At 36.6% G+C, this 21,418-nt stretch overlaps 5 protein-coding genes across 9 annotated transcripts; 2 read left to right on the forward strand and 3 right to left on the reverse strand.

Annotated features, from left to right (window-relative positions):
- The first annotated feature begins 392 nt into the window (after positions 1-392).
- Positions 393-1,580, forward strand: LOC106638765 (SRRM2 protein homolog rsr-2). 2 transcript variants are annotated; one of them, XM_014352102.2, is made up of 2 exons: positions 393-559; positions 684-1,580. In XM_014352102.2, the coding sequence occupies exon 2, from the start codon at positions 790-792 to the stop codon at positions 1,234-1,236; it is 447 nt and encodes a 148-aa protein (XP_014207588.1). In that variant the 5' UTR covers positions 393-559; positions 684-789; the 3' UTR covers positions 1,237-1,580. The 2 variants fall into 2 exon arrangements, with proteins under 2 accessions (XP_014207588.1, XP_014207587.1); XM_014352101.2 differs by having other exon boundaries at positions 393-555.
- A 1,205-nt stretch (positions 1,581-2,785) lies between these two features.
- LOC106638784 (acyl-CoA Delta-9 desaturase-like) lies at positions 2,786-8,674 on the reverse strand. Of its 4 annotated transcripts, none has more exons than XM_014352132.2 (6): positions 8,354-8,674; positions 4,306-4,548; positions 4,045-4,175; positions 3,768-3,973; positions 3,493-3,678; positions 2,786-3,267 (listed from the first exon to the last, which is right to left on the reverse strand). In XM_014352132.2, the coding sequence occupies exons 2-6, from the start codon at positions 4,532-4,534 to the stop codon at positions 2,949-2,951; spliced, it is 1,071 nt and encodes a 356-aa protein (XP_014207618.2). In that variant the 5' UTR covers positions 4,535-4,548; positions 8,354-8,674; the 3' UTR covers positions 2,786-2,948. The 4 variants fall into 4 exon arrangements, with proteins under 4 accessions (XP_014207618.2, XP_089453207.1, XP_014207620.2 ...); XM_089597081.1 differs by lacking the exon at positions 8,354-8,674 and adding an exon at positions 4,999-5,067; XM_014352134.2 differs by lacking the exon at positions 8,354-8,674 and adding an exon at positions 4,866-4,962.
- Positions 8,675-13,362: 4,688 nt separating this feature from the next.
- LOC106638736 (acyl-CoA Delta-9 desaturase-like) lies at positions 13,363-15,416 on the reverse strand. The gene is made up of 5 exons (XM_014352060.2): positions 14,747-15,416; positions 14,526-14,656; positions 14,123-14,328; positions 13,850-14,035; positions 13,363-13,725 (listed from the first exon to the last, which is right to left on the reverse strand). Exons 1-5 carry the CDS (start codon positions 15,021-15,023, stop codon positions 13,467-13,469), a joined length of 1,059 nt encoding a protein of 352 aa, XP_014207546.2. The 5' UTR covers positions 15,024-15,416; the 3' UTR covers positions 13,363-13,466.
- A 1,756-nt stretch (positions 15,417-17,172) lies between these two features.
- On the forward strand, positions 17,173-18,420 carry LOC106638727 (translation machinery-associated protein 16). The gene is made up of 5 exons (XM_014352050.2): positions 17,173-17,278; positions 17,374-17,483; positions 17,569-17,709; positions 17,798-17,946; positions 18,010-18,420. The coding sequence occupies exons 1-5, from the start codon at positions 17,276-17,278 to the stop codon at positions 18,294-18,296; spliced, it is 690 nt and encodes a 229-aa protein (XP_014207536.2). The 5' UTR covers positions 17,173-17,275; the 3' UTR covers positions 18,297-18,420.
- On the reverse strand, positions 18,387-19,239 carry LOC106638728 (uncharacterized). Its single transcript, XM_014352051.2, has 2 exons — positions 19,159-19,239; positions 18,387-18,994 (listed from the first exon to the last, which is right to left on the reverse strand). Exon 2 carries the CDS (start codon positions 18,946-18,948, stop codon positions 18,451-18,453), a length of 498 nt encoding a protein of 165 aa, XP_014207537.2. The 5' UTR covers positions 18,949-18,994; positions 19,159-19,239; the 3' UTR covers positions 18,387-18,450.
- Positions 19,240-21,418: the final 2,179 nt, after the last annotated feature.

The following is a 21,418-nucleotide window of genomic DNA, read 5'->3' on the forward strand; positions in this document are numbered from 1 at the left end:
ATACTTATGCATTCTCCAAATAGTCCAAATTCTCAAAACAAAACCTGCATCGGGTCAGAACATTTTGTCGGTAAAGTAGAGGTGTGAATCTAATATTTTCAATAGGTGTGTTCAGTTAACCAAGTACCGAACAAACGGAACCTGAACGTAACATTAATAAATAAATAAACGAATCGTTGTGAAAAATAAAATTTTGATGTTTTTGCAGTAACAAAATCCAATCCAATGCTAAATCGCTGAATTATTAACTTATTAAGAAATATTGTGGTAAAATGGTTCTGTTCATACTGTTTATAGTGAGAGGATCGGAACTTCGGAACAGCCGGGGTTAGACCACTTGGACAGGATTCGTAAATTGAACACAGCTAATCCATTTCAATGAATTGACATGTTTATTTTCATGTTGTGTGCATTGTAGGTACAGTTGCAAATTTACACATAAGGTAAAAATTGATGTAAGTAAGGAGAATCTACAGTTTTTAGTTAAAGGAAAAACTGCCATAACAGCGTCAAAAACTATAACAACAGTATAATCACACCAATCATTGAATATTTGTACGTGAGTATTTATGTTGATAATTATTAATAAAGTTTACGTGCTTATGCATCAAACAGTCCGAACTGATGCAGAGAGCAGTACGAAAAAAATTACAAAGATTTTATTTTGCTCTTTACTTCAACAGAATGATGCAGTAGTGAAACCGTAGCTTATCATCAAAAGTCTTGTGGTCTCTCGTTTGTTTGCGAAGTGATAAGTACTGAGGAAGTGATAAAGAAGAAAAAAACATCATGTACAACGGCGTGGGTTTGCAGACTCCTCGGGGCTCGGGTACCAGTGGACACGTACAGCGTAACTGCGCTGCGCTCTACAAGAAGGAGAAACCCAAGCACCAAAACTCTGATGACAGCAAACTCGAGATTAATCGCCAGCCTAATCAGGAAATACTTGAGCACAACAGGAAGCGAGAAATCGAGGTCAAGTGCCTGATGTACCAGGACACTCTTGAGGAACAGGGTTACGAAAACGAGGAAGAGATCGAGTCCAAGGTGAACTCCTACCGGCAGATTCTGCTTGAAACCTACGAAAAATCGCGTGGTCAGCAGCAGCAGCCAGAGCTTAACGAGTTTGGACGCCCGGTCGTGCGGGACTCGCACCAAAGTGCCGAGGCCCAGCTAGACAGAAATGCCAAGTTGAGGGATGCCTTTGGCCTGGAACCGTCCTCCGATGCAACCTAAGCTATTTTTTTGTATGTACATACATATCTCATCTCTCATCTCAAGTTACATTTGCTACACTTGTTTTCATTAGATACTATATTAATATAACAGCTCCATATCTGCTTAACTCTATTCGGGATAATTAAGTTTGATTGGAGATAAAGATAATATTGTAATCGGCGTGACTGTGGTTTTATTTATACTGTCATGTTAAGTAAAATCATGTTTATGTCATATTTATAATGGAAAGAGGCTCTTTTCAAGAAAGTTATTTAAAGTAAATTACATCCCTAAGCTCGTAAACTATACTGTATTATATATACAAACATGTATCAAATAAATGATTTTTATTATTCAGGCAATTAATGTTCAACACATTCTAGATTTCTCTATTTTGTCACAACTTGCACCTACAATTGCATCACAATAAATAAATATAATAAACAGACAAAAATATTTTGCTGCTCCAAAGGATTAGGTTATACAAATAAATAATCAGTTGTAGACTTTTTAATATTTATTATAATTATCATTCAGCATTTTTTTAATTTTATTTACACATGATGAATTATTTTAAAAACACTTATGAAAAATATTTAAGTCTATAAACAACACTGCACTGCATTGTGTATTGAAATACAGTAAAAATTATATTGCATAGCAAAATTTTGTTATTTTTCCACACAATGTTATTAACAATATCTAATTAGTATACATACATTGAATGTTTGTACCTTATAAAATTCTATTGTAATTCTCATGAATGAGCACTACATCAGCAAGTTTTCTTTAAATAAATTAATCAATTGATACTTGACACAGGTCCCTAGTAGTTTAAGTTATACTAATGAATGCATAGAAATAACATTATTTTTTAATACCTGCAATCAAAAGCATCTGCTTTAATTTGCTAACATTACAAGTAAAAAAGTCAATTTCTCACTTGATTTGTATTATCTCTTTAGTATTAATAATTATTTATCTTAGGAACTTAATCACTCGTATTCCTTACATTAAAATGTTAATTATTTTAAAAAATCTACGTATCTAACTAAACAGTGAAAAATAGGTTTGAATATTATAGTACTTGAATCATTTTTATTTATTTTTTTTTTTTTTTTTTTTTTTTTTTTTTTTCTTAAAAAATTACTTGAAAAATTGATTACAAATTTAAATAATTTTTTAAAATTATGGTAATAAAAATTTCTGGTAAATCAAGTTCCACTATTCATTGATTATTCTATATTATATAACTTTTTTTTTTAACTGAGCAGTTGCATTGGCCAAAAGTAGTGAATGAAAGATACTTATTGAAAGTTGGAACGGTAACTAGCGTAAATAAAATGTAAAGATAACTTGACTGTTGTACAAATGACAGTCAAGTAAATTTTTCCATTCATAACTAACACTGTTTGTGCAATTGTAAAAACAATAATTCTTTGCTATTTAAATAGGAATGCTCGTGTACACAACCATGAAATTGATAAAACTAATTTTTAGCACATGATATACTTTATGAAAATTAATATTTAACAGGCTTTTGTGGTAATTGAGAATGGCCAGCATGTAATGTTATTAAATGATGTAATGGGTTTAACAGTTTGAGTGGTAAAAAATTCCAAACAATTTCTTGTTCAAGAGTAAAGCTCATGTGAATACGTAAATTCAGTCGATTTTTTGTGTAGAACGGTCACAAACGAGGAATTTACATGGCTAACGGCAGTTTGTACCTACTGATCTTTGTGATTTATTATCACGGCTGATTCACGATCTTCTTGCGTTTGATCTTTGTCGCCCCAACCCCAGAGTTCGTGACTGCCATCGCCCGTTCGCTCTACTCGTTTTTTCACCATATCCATGGAAACTGTTTTGAGATCATAGGCCCAACCAATGCGTGAGAAGAAGTCGATAAAAGCAGTCGTGAAGTTGAAACCGTAGGTACCGAGTTCAGAAGTTTTATAATCCCAGGGAAAAACGTGATGATAGTTGTGCCATCCCTCACCAAGAGCAAATATCGCAACGCCTCTATTTTGCGCAGGGTTAATAAATCTGTAAGAAATCGTTTTCATTTTCATTGTTATTTGTGATGATTTTTCAAATCAAGTTTTACAAAAAAGTTATTGGATAAAATAATACAGGAAAATCCTCAGAGATAATAACTACATAATGACTATAATCTATTATCTCTCGAAAGTGCAAAGTATTTTATGATTCGTTTGATGCAGGTTTTAAACCTTTTGCGATAATATTGTCGCTTGTATTGAGATGACTTACTTATCATATGGTTTATTTCCAAACAGATGAGCCGCAGAGTTGACCAACCACGTCATATTAAGCGTAAACGTATATCGGAGAATCGTTGGTATAAAGTAAGCATTGGTCCATGTTTCGTTCCAAAAGTAGACAGGAATCAGCATTGGGATAACGAAGCACACTATCGGCATGAGATAGATGTAGTATCTATATAATCATTACAACAAAACGTTAAAAAAATAAAATAAAATAACGTATAAACTATAAAGTGCTATACAATCATATTCAATACAAACTTTTTTTGAAAGTGGAGGATGGGATCGCTGTAAAGGTCAGACATATCAAGGCCTTTGCCTTTTTCTCTAACTTGAGGATGCTTACGGCAAAGCAACCAGCCAACATGCGAAAAAAAGAAGCCTCTTGTTGCGTTGTGTGGATCAGCATCTGTTTCGCTGTATTTATGGTGCATCCGGTGATCTCTAGCCCAATCAATGGCTGAATCCTACAATCATTTGTTAACAATAACAACTTGATTCAGTTATAGTTTTCATTTATTGTTTTTATTTTACGTACCTGAAATGCCAGCGTATTGAAAATGACGAGAAGCAATCGAAGTTGCCAAGTTGCTTTGTACGACCTGTGAGCCCAAAGTCTATGTGCACCAGCTGTAATGCCAAAGCCACTGATTTGATAGAGTAAAAACGCTGAAAATAAAAAAGTCGCATCAGAATGTGCAATACTCGTGCAACACATGATTTATTATTTGTCCAGCTATACACACTTAAATTGTCGATTGAATGTTCAAATGAAAAGAATAAATAAATAAGAACTCACCGAATATCGTTGTGGCTATTTTAGCTGATGTAAACGCGAGGTAAACACCATAAAGAGCTCCAGTGTGAAGTACAGCGAAAAGAATGATATTCCTCCAAACAAGTTGCAATTTGTACTCCTTTTTTTCGTTTATGATTTTTCCATTAACCAATTCAGGTCTTTGAGTTTCATCCGGATTTTCACCCTCGAAAAGCACACCTGTCGGTGCACTCGTAATATTTGGTGCCATGGCTTCTCTCCAATCTGAAAAAAAAAAAAAAAAAAAAAAAAAAAAAATTATTACAATTACTAAATCCATTGTTTACTTTTTATCATCATGACAATGCGGAGTTAGACAGTTAGCGAGGTATACTGACTTTGACAGGCGTTACAAACAATTTGTTGATCCGCGCAATTGATTCGGTAGTTTATTTTCGAGTAACGTTTTAGACAGTTATTGTTCGTACACAGAGAAACTTTTGTATTAAAAAAATTATCACGGCACTGAAGTGTGAAACACGCGTACACTAGTATAATTGTTGCATCACGGAAGAGGAATAAAAAAAAAAAAAAAAACGTACTTGGTGGAAGAAAAAGCTGTCGGAGGCTACTCAGCCGGGCTGGCAATTAGCGATTGATGGAGAAAAAAAGAATGAAAGAGAACCGAGGCAGCGAGGTAAAGGCAACGCGGTGAGTTGGTGGTGGTGGCAGTACCTATAATGTGTATATATACGTATAGCCGGTGGCGGTTGTCGACGCTATTCTCTCTCCTAGCTCTAGGCGCGTTATGTCAGCTGAGGCGCTTCCGACCAATTGCGAGGCACCGTTGCCCCTCGCGCCACCTGAAACCAGCTATTCCTTATTCCCGTTTGCCACGAGCACGTGTTCCTTCCCCTCTCTCTTCTCTTTCCTTTCCACAACGTAGTTCTCTAATGTATCGCTACATGTATACATTTACGTACAAAAAAAATTGCGTCACCAACGAAAATCCCCATGTTTCGAGGGTACAAGTCGTCGTGGAAATGTACCTACTGTTAAAGAATTATTTTTCGGATGTTGAATTTAACATTTAAAAAAAAAAAAAGAGTTTTGGTGCTTTCGGCGCTCGCGAGCTTGCATCGGCACTAATAATTCAATGCAACATTTCACTATGAAGCGGCTATATTATCGTATATATAATTATTTACACAATACGCGCGTGTGATAAAAATAAGTTTACGAGAGACTGCAGGTTCTGTGTTTTACACGATTCGCTTGTCATATACCTGCATACGACTGTACAGGAACTTGGTTAATTTTTCACACATCAGCAGTACTTATATACCTATAAACTCGAAATGTTGAATTTTACGTCCTTGTGCATGTACAACCTTTACACGTGTGTACTTATTTTTGGTGATGGTTTATTCATGACCCGCGAATCCGCTGCTAAGAAAAAAAAAAAAAAAAAAAAAAAAAAAAAAAAAAGTGACGGTTTCAAAATTGATCAATTCAAATGTGAATTTTAATTCCGGTTTTGGCATTCAAATGCGATAGTATCAATGTACGAAGCCTGCTGTGGTCGATTGAAATTCAGCACTAAATTCGATTAATGTTGTGTCGGGCTAGCCAAGGATTTAAACATTAAAATTTATTCGATTGACGTGTCCTCCAGGGTTTCACATCATAAAACCGAACGATCGATTTTAATTAAATAAAAATTTTGTATTCCTCTGTATACGCGGACCGAAACGACGCGTTATCAACGTTCGAAATGGCTCGGAGACACAATTTACTAAAATCGATGAACTGTTCAATCGAATTTTATACAAACTATGATTTCCTTACGCGGAAAAGCCGCTTTGTATTTATAAATAGGTTTTAAAATCTAATGCAGATAAGAATTTACACGAGATTTTGAAACCATCGTGCCTATACGTGACAACACTCACGTTTGTACAAAATCTAATGGTGGTATACAGTTAAGAGAAGCAGAAGCTGTATATAGGCTTCCCATCACGCCTTCGTGCTTTTCCCCTTACTTTTTTTTTTCCTCCCGAATATCAGCCTATACCATTTTTCACTGTATACTCTTGCTCCTTCCAGACTTTTCCTATACCAGTACATTTTATTTTCTCACAAATTCATTTCAACAGCTAAATTAAGTTGGAGTGGCTAAAGTAGTCTTTTTTATTAAATTCATGCTTCTAAATAATTATTTTAATGTCATGTTCACATCTATTATTGAGGAAAAAAAAAAAAAAGGGTATGTGAAATTATCATTAATATTGGAGCAGATGGTTCTGGTTCTCAAATTTACACCACTTATAGACCTATACGACACGTACTTTAAATAACCCAACAACTACAAGCGAATACACGTATTATGTCGTCGAAGTAAAGTATACATTACACGTATACATGTATAAAGAGATGCGACACTATATTATGTACACATGCGCTCGTAAATTATTGACAAATCCGGTTCGAAAATTATTTGTTCACTTCTGGAGAAACTCTACTGTAAAATATAACGCGGTACGAAAAAAAAAAAAAAAAAAAAAAAACAACCAAATTACTTACTAAATTGTCGCAACTAATTGTATAAGTGATCTTACGGTGTACATGAGTAAAGACACTTTCGTAAACGCACGGCGGTTGTGCGTGACATGTATAATTGTACCTTTTTACATTACACATATTATACATTGTACAGGTGAATGTACCTACTTTTTTCCCTTTCAAAAAATAATAGTTATTTTTCACGATGTGATGTAAGATATACACGTAGTTTTTTCTCGAAATTTTCAAGCAAATGCAATTTTCTTTAGATGCAATTCTATTTAGAAATTTCGTTGTATTCCGATAAACTCTGTAATAAGCAACATATTCCATCATTGTTTTTATACAATTATTATTCATGTTATTGTTGTAAATAACCGTTTGCACCCTTTGTGATGAAAAAAAAAAAAAAAAAAAAAAAAGTTAATTTCGCAGCGAAGTACCTGCGCTTCTATGGTGAATTTGTTGCAAGTTTGTCCTCCCCAAGTTGAGAACATGGTATATTCTTAATGACGAATCCATAGGTACACATGATACCCTTGTTACGTTAACGCGACAGAAAACACCAATATACCAGAGTTGAAAAGACGCAGTATCCGCGTAATTCGGCCACGGATCATTCGTGTTAATTATATATACGAGCGTCGATTAATAGTATTATTAGGTCCAGATTGCTCACGTGGCAGCTTAGACGGAACAGCTGAGGTACACGCAATAGGTATCATATTATACTTAGTAAATTTAAAAGCGGACGAGCCAGGGGACATGTGCGTAGATTGATAGACATATATATTATTATATATACACCGTGCACCGTGCATCTGTCGGGCTCGCATGCGCGCAAAAACGCAAGTAAGCAATTATCATCATCATGTGTGTTGAACACTATCATGCATTTATTGAATCATAAATTTAAATTATTATAACTTAAGTATACTTCGTTCATGAAAAAAAAAAAATAATAAAAATAATAACAATTGTTTTTATAACCCAATAACGCAATGGATTGATTTTAATGCGAATTAATCGAAATGTTCACACCGTGAATGATTCATGCGTATTAACTATTATCTATAAGAGCACGCCAGAGCAAATGAGTCGCGACGAAAACAATAACACACGTATATGTATGTATATACGATAGCGAAAACCTTAATCTCCATAAATATATATAGGTACAACACCCGTGAAAATGTATTTTATGTGCGTAAATGTGCATACACGAAAGAGCCTGTAAAGTAGATGATACATTTATCGTGATTTTGATTGAGTATGTATGTATATTCACATTGATGGGGGTAAAGTATGCTTTGTCTATGCAGGTATACACGCGTATTTTGTTTAACGTAGAATGTATTGTCATACAGTGCGAACGTTGTTAAAAGATGCTTGTATACATCATGATGTGCAGGGGAGCTTTAAATTGTCGGGAAATGATAGGAGGTAGACGAGAACGAGAAGAAAAAGGATGCGGAGCCAAGAGGTGTCCAAAGGAAGTGAGCTGCGCGTAAAAATAACCAAAAATTACCTTGTCGGGAAAGACTTGGAGTATTATTGTTGGGCAGTTGAGAGGAAATCCAATTGAAATCGGAGCTGCGATGGTATATATTATGTATAGCTGCTCGTGGAAACTCCTTTTGTATGGAAACGTTGACGAGCACCGCACGACAATATTAAATATATATGTGTATACTTTAACGACAACAGCAGCTGCAGAGAGCAACTAAGCGGCACTTGTACACTACTCGGTGGTGTAGGTACAACTAACGCGCGCTTGCGGAACGCGTTCACCTATATACTGTAAACATGCGCCAACATATATATATGTATATGTATGTATATACGTACAGGTAAAAGAGTCGCGAGAGAGCTGCATCAATGGCACTGTACGCGATTCGTGTACGTATGTATATACTCAAGTTGTTAATGAGGAAAAAAAAAAGAAAAAAAAAAAGAAATCTGTTTTCACGCAACACGTATGTATGGATGTATACTAAAGAGCAATGGAACCGGCGGATCAATTTTCCGTTCGTCCGGGAGAGAGATGCTCCCACCACGCGTTTTCTGTCGCTATGCGCCGTCGCTGCGAGAGCTTATAATGTAATATATCTATGCTCCATCCGTACTTCCACATCTACGTCTACACACGCACGCAAAAGGTATACCCCACAAAATATACATCATGTGTATACGAGTCTATTTTTATACGTAAAAATCTTTGAAAAATCCACTAGTTACTGTAATTGCGAAAAATGTGTTCTCAAGATCACCCCGAAAGCTCGTATAATATGTACTTTGATGTGGTGTATATTTGTGGTGTATATGCATGATTTTTATTGAATTAATCAGTTCAGAAGGCGATTTCAAAATTACCTTCTGTATGATAATTTGATGATTTCATCGATGATGAATCAAACTACCATAGATACTTTTCATGAATTTGCAAAGGCACAAACGATTTTTTTTTTTTTTTTTTTTTTTTTTTTTTCTAATTCGGATTTGAAAAGTGTTTGTTCACTCTAACTGTAAAATAACTCTTTGTAACTCTACTGTAAAATATAACGCGGTACGAAAAAAAAAAAAAAAAAAAAAAACAACCAAATTACTTACTAAATTGTCGCAAATAATTGTATACGGTGTACATGAGTAAAGACACTTTCGTAAACGCACGGCGGTTGTGCGTGACATGTATAATTGTACCTTTTTACATTACACATATTATACATTGTACAGGTGAATGTACCTACTTTTTTCCCTTTCAAAAAATAATAGTTATTTTTCACGATGTGATGTAAGATATACACGTAGTTTTTTCTCGAAATTTTCAAGCAAATGCAATGTTCTCTGATTGTTTAGAAACTTCGTTATTATCCTATGAAATCGGCAATGATCAACATATTCCATGATTGTTTTTATTATTATTACAGTAACTATTGGTCACGTAACTTTTGTAAATAAAAAAATAACAAAGTGTCATTTGCACTCTTTCTCAATGGGTATATAATTGAATTAAAGCTAGAGACGATACTATCGGTAACACTATCCGTAGATGTGAATGGCAAAACAATTGTCTAAATTTTCGCTCCTCGCTTATAAATGTCACGAGATTTTTTTGTAGATTTCAACGTGTGCCTGTACATTTCTAGATACACTTCATGTTCCCCATATACTCCACAGAATTGTAGAATCGTGGTATCTTCTTACACACTTGTAGTCGATGGTACATTGAATATTCAATATTTTTAACCTGCTCCTCCAACTCTGACTACTTTTACTTAGCTTTTGCCTTTGTACCAACATACTTACATTAGCATGGATTTATCTCTGAATGGTTCCCCTATGTGTATGTTTTTTCCTTGACTGTATACTTACGTGCCGGTTTTTTTCTTCCAAGTGAAAAAAAAAACAAAACAAAAAAAAAACTAAATCAATCGGTGATAAGAATAGATTATGTTAGTAGGTATATGGAATAGCCTCAATTTTTTTTATCTAGAGATTAGTCACGCATTGTCACGGAGATACTGCATTGTATATGTCAACGACATTTGAGAGATTACTTCTTATCACAAACTGATGTAACTATTTTTTTTAGACACGGTCAATGTAGTTGGAAGCGCCTCACAGTTAAAGTGTATGTACTTAAACCATAGTAGAAATACTATTTCTAGTGTAAAAATAATTTTTCGACCGAAAATTAGTGTAGTCCGAGATGGTCTCGTATAACATAATTTATTGTAATTGATAAATGTGTATGTATGTATACACAACTAGTTTGCGGACTATTATTATTTGGAGAGTAACTTTGAGTTTCTAATGGGGACTATAGTAGCTCACATCATTAGACATCGTGCAATATTTTTTTTACAATACAGCGTTCAAAAAAACATAAAAACAGTTTTATGTAATACATAGCCTACATTTTATACATACTACATTCACCCTAAAAAATAAAGATGTTGACCTCAATGGTATAGTGCAGTAGAGATAGTCTTATTCGAAATTTTAGGACAAGATGTTCAGTATATGCGGAAGTTTAAAAAAAAAAAAAAATTACATGATCAATCGATAAGAATCGAAACGAATTTGTAAAAATATCATAGCGTCAGTTACCAACTAACTAATGATACTTTTTGCACAATATAGCATCGTGCTTTGTACAGGAAAACCCGTGGTACTTTGCATGAACAATTCAACCACTTTTTAAGCTTTCATTTCGCATTTCTTTTAACCTTCTTCGTACGGATAAAAGCTCATTTAAATTGCCATCGATTTCAAATGTCACTACACGTGACGAGAGGGTTGTTATTATACTTATAATTTTCATTTCAATAAATACGATTTTAATAATTTACCTCGAATGTCAAGGTCCCGCTCACTATATTGCTAGATAATAAAATGTACTGATTATTCCAAATTAATTCGTATTATTGATACCATTGTACTGTGACATTACCAGGGGCATTGGAGTATTTTTTTCGTATAATTCACTGGATGTATCAAAATATGCAATAAATTATGACCGAGTGATTTTTGTTTGTCCCTCGAGCTACCGAAGACGCAAGTACACACATGCATATTCAGAACTTATAATAGGCGATTCTATGATAAACCGCGATTATCATTGCAAAGGAGATAAGTATGTAATTCCTACAACTTTCGAGCTGGAATGTTTAACGTCCGAAACGAAAAATCAAAAAAAAAAAAAAAAAAACTCATCAGACGAAGTACGGGGTGAAGGATTTTTTTTATCCGAGTATCGGTAAGTATATTATCTTGTGGCGGAGACGGATTTATCTAGAAAAGTACTCTTGTTTGAAAATCAATCGGTCGAACGATGTGTAGCGTGACACGTGCCCACACACGTATGTACACGTAAGAAAAGTCCATCCCGCAATAAAGCAACCAAAATATACCACGTCAATCGAAACGCAAGGTATTCGCGTGAGGTCGATCGTCAGATGACGAATGGCGAGGGAAAAAAAAAAAAAAAAAAATCAGCGAGAGGGGCTGTGGCGGACGGGAATATGACTCAAAGTGCTCCACGTGGTCGCGTGATCGGACACATAGCCGCGCCACTCGAATGAGCCACCCTCTCCCCCCTCCGCACGTATCACACCCACGATAAATCACCGATCCGTACTTGTAATTGACGATAACCACCTAGACGCTTACACTCTACATGTTAAAAATTATTATAATTATTATAACGGCCATCGTATATGTACATGCTCAACGATATGTAATATCGTGGAAGACGCGAGCGTCTTATCCGTGCACACAAAAAAATTAACAACACCCAGCGGCACGTGTCCCGCTCGTGTCGGCGCTTCCTCAGTTATAATGTACTCCTCCGGTGTCGATGCGTTCTCACGATTATCGTCGTGCGTTCTTCGCTTTTCCGTGCGCATATATACATATATATACATTCATACTTGCACTTCGCGAGAGCTAAAGACGCGTTTCGACATCCGCGCGTTTGCGCTGCAGTGTGCAATTTTGCGGTGAGCATATACTTAACTCCGGGGCTGCTTCTCTTCTTGCGTGAGTTTTGTTTACGTATACGGGGTACCACTTTTTTTTTTTTTTCCTTTTCTTTCTTTGAATAAAACATACATACCCCGTGCACTGGCTTAGGTCGCGCGTCACTTTTTGACGCTATCCGCGTTTGGATGACACACGCGCCAACTTTTCCGCTCGGCGAGTTTTTTCTTTCTCTTTTCACTCACGTGATCGCGAAATCTCTAAGATTACGTAAAATTGTAAAATGTTTTGAAAAAAGCTATCTTGAGAGTCATGTGTTAACTTGTTTTTGCCGATTTCATTTTATATTTAATCATTTGACGAATTCCGGGAGATATTTTTTTAAGCAGTGCAGAAGGACATCGTTATCACGGGGTATACCATTTGGCAAGTGAATAAAAAAAATAGTCGAATTCGTACTGATCACGTGATGCTCGAATGGTAGAAATTCAGCTGCATCCGATAGTTTTTTTACGAACACGTGGCATTGGTGATTCAGTAAGTATCGCAGTGGTCGGAGTAACAACTAGGACGAACGATGCTGAAATTAACAAATTTCATGAAAATTCCGGGAATGATTATTTTTCCAAAGGCAAAAATAATGAGACAATTCAACTTTATTAAAATCTTTTCTTTTTCTTTTTTTTTTTCTTCATATGTCCACACATAATATGTCATTATTTGTACCTGCACTTGATATGAAATTGCAAAAAGCCAAGTAATAAGTAAAACATGCTTTTGAAATTGTTAACTAGGACGAAATAAATAAAACTGTGGAGAAAGAAGAAAATAAAGACTACATCTTATCGCGAGATTATACACCTCTTCCCCCGAAGCGCGTCTGGTTTGTCATGAGACCTTGGCCATTAAAGCGGATAACTGCTCTTTTTGACCGAACACGTGATAAAAAAAAAAAAATAATACTTTTCCTCTCTAATCACAAAATCTAGCAAAAGATGATGACTATTATCAATTTTTTTGTTTGAAAAAAAAGGGGTATCGAATCGATTGAAAAAAAAAAAAAAAAAAAAAAAAAAAAAAGGAACGTCATACATAATATTAAACAAATGACCCACTGGTTGGTACAACGGCGCGCGTGAACAGCAGACCAATGCACGCAATCAACGATGCTTCGTGCCGGCGCGTTGCGAGCCGTCACCTCTCTTTTGCACGACGGACTCGACGAGCTCCCGTGACGGCTGCTTCCTGTCGTAGGCCCAGCCGACGAGGGCGAAAAAATCAATGATCCCCGTGGTCAGGTTGAAATCGTAGCCCACCTCCGCCGCCTTGTAGTCCCAGGGAAAAACGTGGTGGTAGTTGTGCCAGCCCTCCCCCACGGCGAAGAACGACACGAGCCTGTTCTCCGCGGGCCCTATACTCCTGCGTCAATCAACGACACCCACCCCCCCTTTTTTTTTAGTATATACACGCATTTACGCGTGCGGTGATGCATATGAGGAAAAAAAAAAAAAAAAAAAGTAAATAAAATAACGGCCGTTGTTACTTGTCGTAGGGCTTGTTGCCCCAGAGGTGGGCCGCGCTGTTGACGCTCCACGTGAAGTTCAGCGACAGCATGTAGCGCATAAAGCACTGCGACACGGCTGCCAGGTACCAGCTCTCGTTCCATAGGTACACCGGTATGGCGACCGGCAGCACGAAGGCCAAAAGTAACTTCAACGGCACGAAATACCTGAAAAAAAAAAAAAAAAAGTCACGCAGGGGAGCATACAGGAGGGTGTACACATGTGTGCGTATACGTAACGGGGGGGCGCTTTACTTTTGTGCGAATTTGACTACGGGATCTCCGGTGATGTCGCTCATGTCGACCTCGTTGCCCCTTCTGATGACTTCGGGGTGCTTTCGGAGCATGAGCCAGCCCACGTGAGCGAAGAAGAAGCCTCGGTTGCTGTTGTGCGGATCGGCGTCCGTCTCGCTGTATCGGTGGTGCACGCGATGGTCCCTCACCCAATCGTAAATGCTATTCTGCAACAAACATCATTGCTCTTGAGAACGCGCGTGTCAAGCGTTTCGCACAACGGGTCCATTGTTGTATTAATACAATTATACAAGTTGAACTCGTTTTTGGCCGATGCTCGACACAAAAGTGCCATTATGGCATTCGATTGTGATATATTGTGAATAATGGAAGAAAAAAGAAAAAAGAATAATAATATAGTCACCTGTCCGGCAGAGCAGTAGCAGAGCATCAACAGCACGCGCATCGGTAGATTGGCCTTGTACGATCGGTGGGTCCAGTAGCGATGGGCGCCACCGGTCACCCCGAATCCACCCACCAAACCTAAAAGCATACCTGTCCCCGAGAGAGGAACAACGATATTTCGAGTACAACCTGGGCTCTGTACAAGTTAAGCCATAACTAAATTTGATACTCTGGACTCACCCCACATTACTGTTCTCCAGTGGCTGAGATATGGAAAGGTCAGCAGGTAGTAGCACCCCAGCGAGTGCAGTACCACCAGGTAAAACGTGTTGGACCACTTGATGCTCGTTTTAAAGCCAAAGGGTCCTCGAGTCTTTTCGCGGCTATTGTATTTGTCGTCTCCGGCGAGGACTGCACCGTCCTCGGGCTCATCTTCGCGGGCCTTTCGCGCGGTCAGCTCGGCTTCACCGGGTCTGGTGCGCAAATCGGGATCGGCACAGGTGGCGTTGGGCGGCATCGCGATTCCAGTTTACGGTAAAGTGTAAGATACGTGGTTACTTTGACCAATACGTAATAGCTTCACTTTCCCCTCGAACAAAAATATGTTCGTTCGGATGGATTTATCGTAACAATTGCGCTATCATAGTCACAACATTTATTTCGGGCACCGAGTATACATGCAACCAAGTGGGTTGTAAGTAATTGGCAAAACTGCTTTGTTCGTGCACCAAAGTGCCGATGGTTTTTGCCAAACTGGCAAACGTCTCCTGGCGACTCGGCATTCCGCGCTTAAAATGCCCTATCAGCACATATTACATTTCACGGCTCACCTCCGTTTCCCTCGCCCCACCTCGCATAGCTCATTATTTTGCGTTATTTGTTATCACAAATATTTGCACTTACCTGAGTTTGTGCGCAATACACCAACGACACCCACTACTTTCCTCATAGGTATATACTTTAATTGTGTGCAGCTTTACTATTTTTTTTCTATTTCTTATGTTACTTTGTTTCTTATAGTATTGCCCAATTTTATTTTGATTATTTGGTTTTTTTTTTGTTGGTGAGCACCGGAATCGTGTTGGCGCGATAGATCGACATTTTCCGAAGTTGTTTTATTTACCGGCGCGATATGTATCATTTTATTTTGCACGAGTTTCCACGAAACTCAAACGCGGTACGTTTTTACCGATAACTGCGATAAGTGTACTTTTAATTGAGGCACTTTACTCGAAAAGTGTATTATACTGTCAGCGATTCCGCAAAAAAACCTTTTTTTTTTCTAGCCCGTTTTTGGAATACAGAGTTTTATCTTACGAATGTTTGCTAAAAAGGAGAGCAATTTGTGAACATAAGTTGAGTAAATTTTAATTTTTTTTCAACTTCTTGAACCCTTTTTCTTATGAAACAGCAGAGTAATAATAAAAAATTTTTTGGTCTCGAATCGCGATTTGACGCCAAATATATATGCATGTGATGTATTTCGTGGTAACGAATTCTTCACAGTATTCGGTAGGTGGAGATTGTTGGCTTTAAAGTTTAAACCTGAAACAAAATTTAATTTAATTTTAAAGAATTCGTTAAAGGGGTTTTTGCGTGGAATTGCTCATAAATATCCACAATCAACTTTTTTCCTCTTGCTCGTAAAAAAAAAAAATTGTCTTCCAAGTTTGTCAAGAATATCATTTTCAAATTGGCAAGGTCGTAATTAAGTATTATCTACAAGGTAAATTGGCTGTTTGATAATAATTTGAAAAACAGTTTCAAGTTTAATAAATTCGTTACCTTAAATGGATGATAATTTTTCAAAAACAATTAGTCGATACACACTGATAAATTTAATTTAATGTAACAAATTTCAAATAATTGCTTTTACGTACAGATACAATTTCAAACGTTGTAAATGTTGTAACGTAATTGTTTTTGAACCGAAACCTATGTGTGGACAAATTTTCAATCATTCACAATTTCACAAATATGTATACATGTATGAAAATTTTTTTATTTGCATGTACACTTGCGTGCGTAGAGACATTGAAAGAAAAAACAGTATTATTGCTCAACACGAATGTTCCGCAGGATTTTTATTATGAGAAAAATTGTCAGCACAAATAAATTCAATTTTTTTTTTTCAAGTCATTAGAAGTTAAGGGTATGGTATGTAATCTAATTAATTTTATCGAGAGTAAATTTTTAGATCAGCTCAAGCATAGTTTTCAACTGATTAAGCTCTAACAGGGAAGGTGACTCTTTTTTTCCTCATAGGAACGTGATTGGGATATTTTGCAAGTACCAGAAGCAATAAGTACAGGAAAAATGAAACTTTTCGGAAACTTGCGCATATTTCGAAAGATAAACCATCTCCTAACAAACGCAATGTCTTCGGATAGTTTATGCAACTTTCGAGAATGTAATAGCTAAAATTTTAATTAAAAATAAAACATAATCATCAGAAAATATTATATATCATTGTGTGGTGTATTAGTGTCCTCCTGTACTATTGTTAGTACCTAATGGAACGTAAAAATGTTATTAAAATTATAAGGATATTTCAAAAAGGAAAACCGCATACTATAAATTTATGGAAGTATGCGCGCGCGCACGTGTGTGTTATATAGGTGTGTCAGTCCCCTCTAACCTCAGCGTTTATACACGCGTTATTTGACATTTATACAGATGGTGGATAAATAAGAGTATATTTATAAGAAGCAGAGAAACAAATAGGGGTACCGTTATAATTATATTTTATTGTGTCGATAAATCATTAAAATGGTTAGTTTCATTTTACGTTTATTTATATTTTGTTACATTTAAGCTAATTCATTTGCAAGATTTTCAATAAGAGTTGGTACGTCAATATGTTTTAGCCTTCAGCTTCTGAAAAATCGGCAAAAGGTAAATCGGCACGTGTTGAAGAAACATTATTGTTGCATCCCAAAAGCAGAAAATGTCGAGCAGTGGTGAAAAAGTTACGCAAGTAAGATGTATTGAATAACATTTAAATAAACAACTACTTAATTGTAATTTAGTGCTTGTAACAAATTTGAATTAATTCGTTTTAGAGATACGAAGAAAGAAAGGAATAAACAAGAAACGAAACTGAAACAGTCTCTGATTGCCGACAAATTACTTTGGTTTCAGAAAAACATGGACTCAAGTGTATGTCCATACACAGTTGAACTAACTACTGCATTAGTTGAAAAGTAGGTGTACTGTAGAAAATATATATTAAAAGATTATTAAAATAAATATTAATTATTAACAGCAGTTGTAATTATACTTGTTAATAAGGTACATGGCACGTAATGATGAAGAATTGGAGCAAATCAATATAAAGCGTTCCATCGGAGTCCACAGAAATAAGCAGCACATTGGTCGAGAACAGGCTATTAATATGACTAGGGAAAGAGAAAGAAATGATTTTGAAAGCTGTGGATTAGGTAAGAATCTAAAAAAAATGTTCATTGATTGAAATCTGAAAATAATTTTTACATTTTCTTTAGAAATTCCAGATATTTTAAACATAAGTCAATGCAGTATGCTCCAAAAATGGAATGGAGACTTGAAACTTATACCAGCTTTTAAATTCTGTCATTTCAAAAAAAGACAACTTGAGGATAAATTGAAAAAAAAACAAGAATCAAATCACAAAAAAGGTCGTAAGGAGCCACAAAATGATTGTACAGGAGAAGCTACCACTCAAAATCAAAGTGATGTAAGCAAAGTTGTTGATGCAGAAATTTCAACCAGTATTAGTCAGACAACTGAAGATAAAATGGATGTTGAATGAATTTGTAAAGAGATAGGTTGATGCATAAAAGTTGAAGTATCAGCAAGTTATTAACATTCATTACATTTTCTTTATTTTTCATTCACAAAACAAGTTGTAACTGTACATATGTAAAATTTATTAAATACGGTTTTTAATAGCTATTAAACAGTTTTCATTGATTCTTAGTCACTTTACCGTAAACTCCAAGGATTCCCTTCGTCTTTTTAACTTTTTTGTTTTTCTTAATGTTACTTTTAAACTTATCCAGTTGAGTGGATGTAAAACCAGATGGTAATTCTTTAGATGCGGTTTCCCTTAATTTTTCTTGTTTTTTCTGTCGTAGCAATTTTTTGTAGTGTTTCCTTTTATTTTTTGGTGGCTCAGCACCTAAGCTTACAGCTAGTGCAACCTTAGCCTTGCGAGCCTTGCTCTTTTCAAAACCAGTCATACTAAACTTTATGATATCATGTTTAAATTTTCTCATTTCACTTTCTTGTCGTTTTTTTGCACTTTGTACACTGTCCTGATCACCACCACCGTTATTATTTGTCTCTATTTTCATTGGTTTGTCGGATTTACCCCATTTGGGCTCTTCATAGTTGACAACCTCGACCAACTGGTCTGCATTTTTTTTGTTTTTGGAGCCAAGAGTTGGTATAAAGTCACCCATGCTGTAGCAAGCCAAAGCAAATTTTCAGCTCGTGCTGACAGTAGTCCTACAAATGATATGTAAAACCGAATAATCGTATACTTGTAAAGTAAAGTAAATCGAAAAAGTATAAAAAATAGAGATATGTGGAAAAAACTTGTGTATATAATGTATACCTGACAGGTTTTGATATACTTATTGCGTGAATTAAGAGATGAACATTATATTTACCTGGTTAAACGAACGAGCCTATTAATTGATTGATTAATTATTAACACTCGCGGGAAACGGACTTGATGCACGTGTTCTGTTGTTTTGATTTTACTCAAATGCCAGTGACTATGTTGCTTGTCACAGGTTGGGTTAGTTGGGTACGATCGGAATCTGCAATATCAGCTGTCACAATTGTTTGCTCCCTTGGCTACTTACCAATTTAGTAACTTTCCGACAATACCGACTGTACATACCGATGTTTTAAATTGAAAGTTCCACTATTATATGTGTCACAATTATTGTGAATTTATGAAATGAATTTTGTCTAATAATCCATAGATTGACCCGTTTGGACTAGATCTAACTACTCCAGTAAACAAAAACTCTTATTGATTTGAAAATAAAATAAAAATGTTTCAATTAGAGCTTTGATGAATATTCACCCAATACAAATTGGTAAGTACTTGGATATTTTTTTTTTTATTGCATTCCTCAAAATGGGGTTGCTAATATTCGCTCTTATGACTTTCACATCGATACTTCAATTTAATGTTTATTAATGTGGGAATGGATCTGGTAATTCACTGTATAGTATACGTATTACGTAGAATTTTGCCTACGTATTAAATACTGAAGCGCAAAAATGGTTAATAAAGTTTGATGCCACACATATATACCTACAGTGATGAACCCCATCATTATACATGTACATCACTAAAGAGTTTAACGGTCGATTTTCAAGCGATGAACTTAAATAATATCGTAATAAAATCACAGTACATGTACTCGGTAAGTGTGTGAACATAAAAATAGTAAAGAATATGAAAAAACAAAGAAGAAGAAGGAGAAGAAAAAGGTGGCGGTAATGGTGAATGAATGTAGGTCAGAGGCGACGGTAAGCATACGTGTATATATATAAAAGTGTAAATGCCTATATAAATGTATAGGTACGGTTGAAAAATCCGGTAGCCGCAGGCCACAAAAGCGCCCGCGCGACGGCACGTTGAAATTCGGGAGAGCCAAGCCTCGCGGTCGCGCGTCTCTGGCACGGCAAAGCGCAAATAAGTAAGTAGGCACACCACGAGAGTATATAATATATAATGTATGTACATATACGCGTGTATATACACAAGAAATCGAGGATTAAAGGCGGAGCGCGGAAAAAGAGATCGAGTAGCTTACGGGTATGTGGTGCAAAACGTTTTACCACCGGGAATTCCAACGAGTCCGCGATGGCTCGCTTATAATACCTACACGCTCGCGTGTACCCTTTTTACCCGGTGTGACGGCGACCGTACGAAAAGGAGAGCGGAGAGTGGCTATGGCTCGCGGCATTTGCTCTCAGTGTGTGTATATATATATACGTACGTAAAGTCTGCATCGCGACGAGCGCCGCGAATGTAGGTTCCCGGGTCGTATCCACCTGTGTCCCCCCGTGCGCTTGTACGATGCGACGGCGACCCACTGATCCTCGCCGGGTCTTTGGATTCGTTTCTTTCTTCGAGTCCGATGTCTTTTACACCGCGCGATCGTGCAAACGATGTATCGTTAATTATTTTTAGTACAGCTCATGGCCCGGCACCTGCTACCGGTGTTTGGTCCATATGACCGGTTGGGGATCGGTTGTGCAAATCATCTCGCGTTTCGTCAATTTGTACAGTAGATGATACTTAGCGCTTGTCGGGCCATTTTCCGTACTTGTAGCTAAATCGGCTCGGCTCGGTATACACGTACCAATCGTTACACATTATAGATGTATCTTGTCTGCCAACTTTGTACGCGAGTCGTGTCGCATAATTAAGAACCTTAATGCTTAATTATACCGATCTGCGGGCTCGCTGCGAGATACCGATCGTTTTACACATGCACATGTGCATGGGTATACAAGGTGTATGTACACGTGCGCGTGTGACCTCGGAATTTAGCCGTAGGTATACGGAATATACGCGGACACACTCGAGAGGGATTCTAACGTCCAACAGGTTGCTCGATCGAGTCAAGTGTGTATTATTTGCACCGTCGCCGCTCCACCGTATATATCATATACATACCTAGTTTCGAGTTCTTTCAGCATCCCCCCCGCGTACTATACTACTACGGACTACTGCACACATTCTAAGCGTTTTTCGCATTTCTCGGGGTTTTATTTTTTTTTAATTACCGCATACTTTGTACGGTTTTAAGTGCCCGTTGGCTAGTTTTTTTTTTTTTTTTTTTTTTTTCCAACTCACACGGCTCTGTTCGACGAACGAATAATGCAATGTTGAACGGCTCGGTG

Source organism: Copidosoma floridanum, unplaced genomic scaffold (genome assembly GCF_036245765.1).
Source record: "Copidosoma floridanum isolate Cflo_tuat_1 unplaced genomic scaffold, Cflo_Japanese_pri ptg000030l, whole genome shotgun sequence".
Lineage (NCBI taxonomy): Eukaryota > Metazoa > Arthropoda > Insecta > Hymenoptera > Encyrtidae > Copidosoma > Copidosoma floridanum.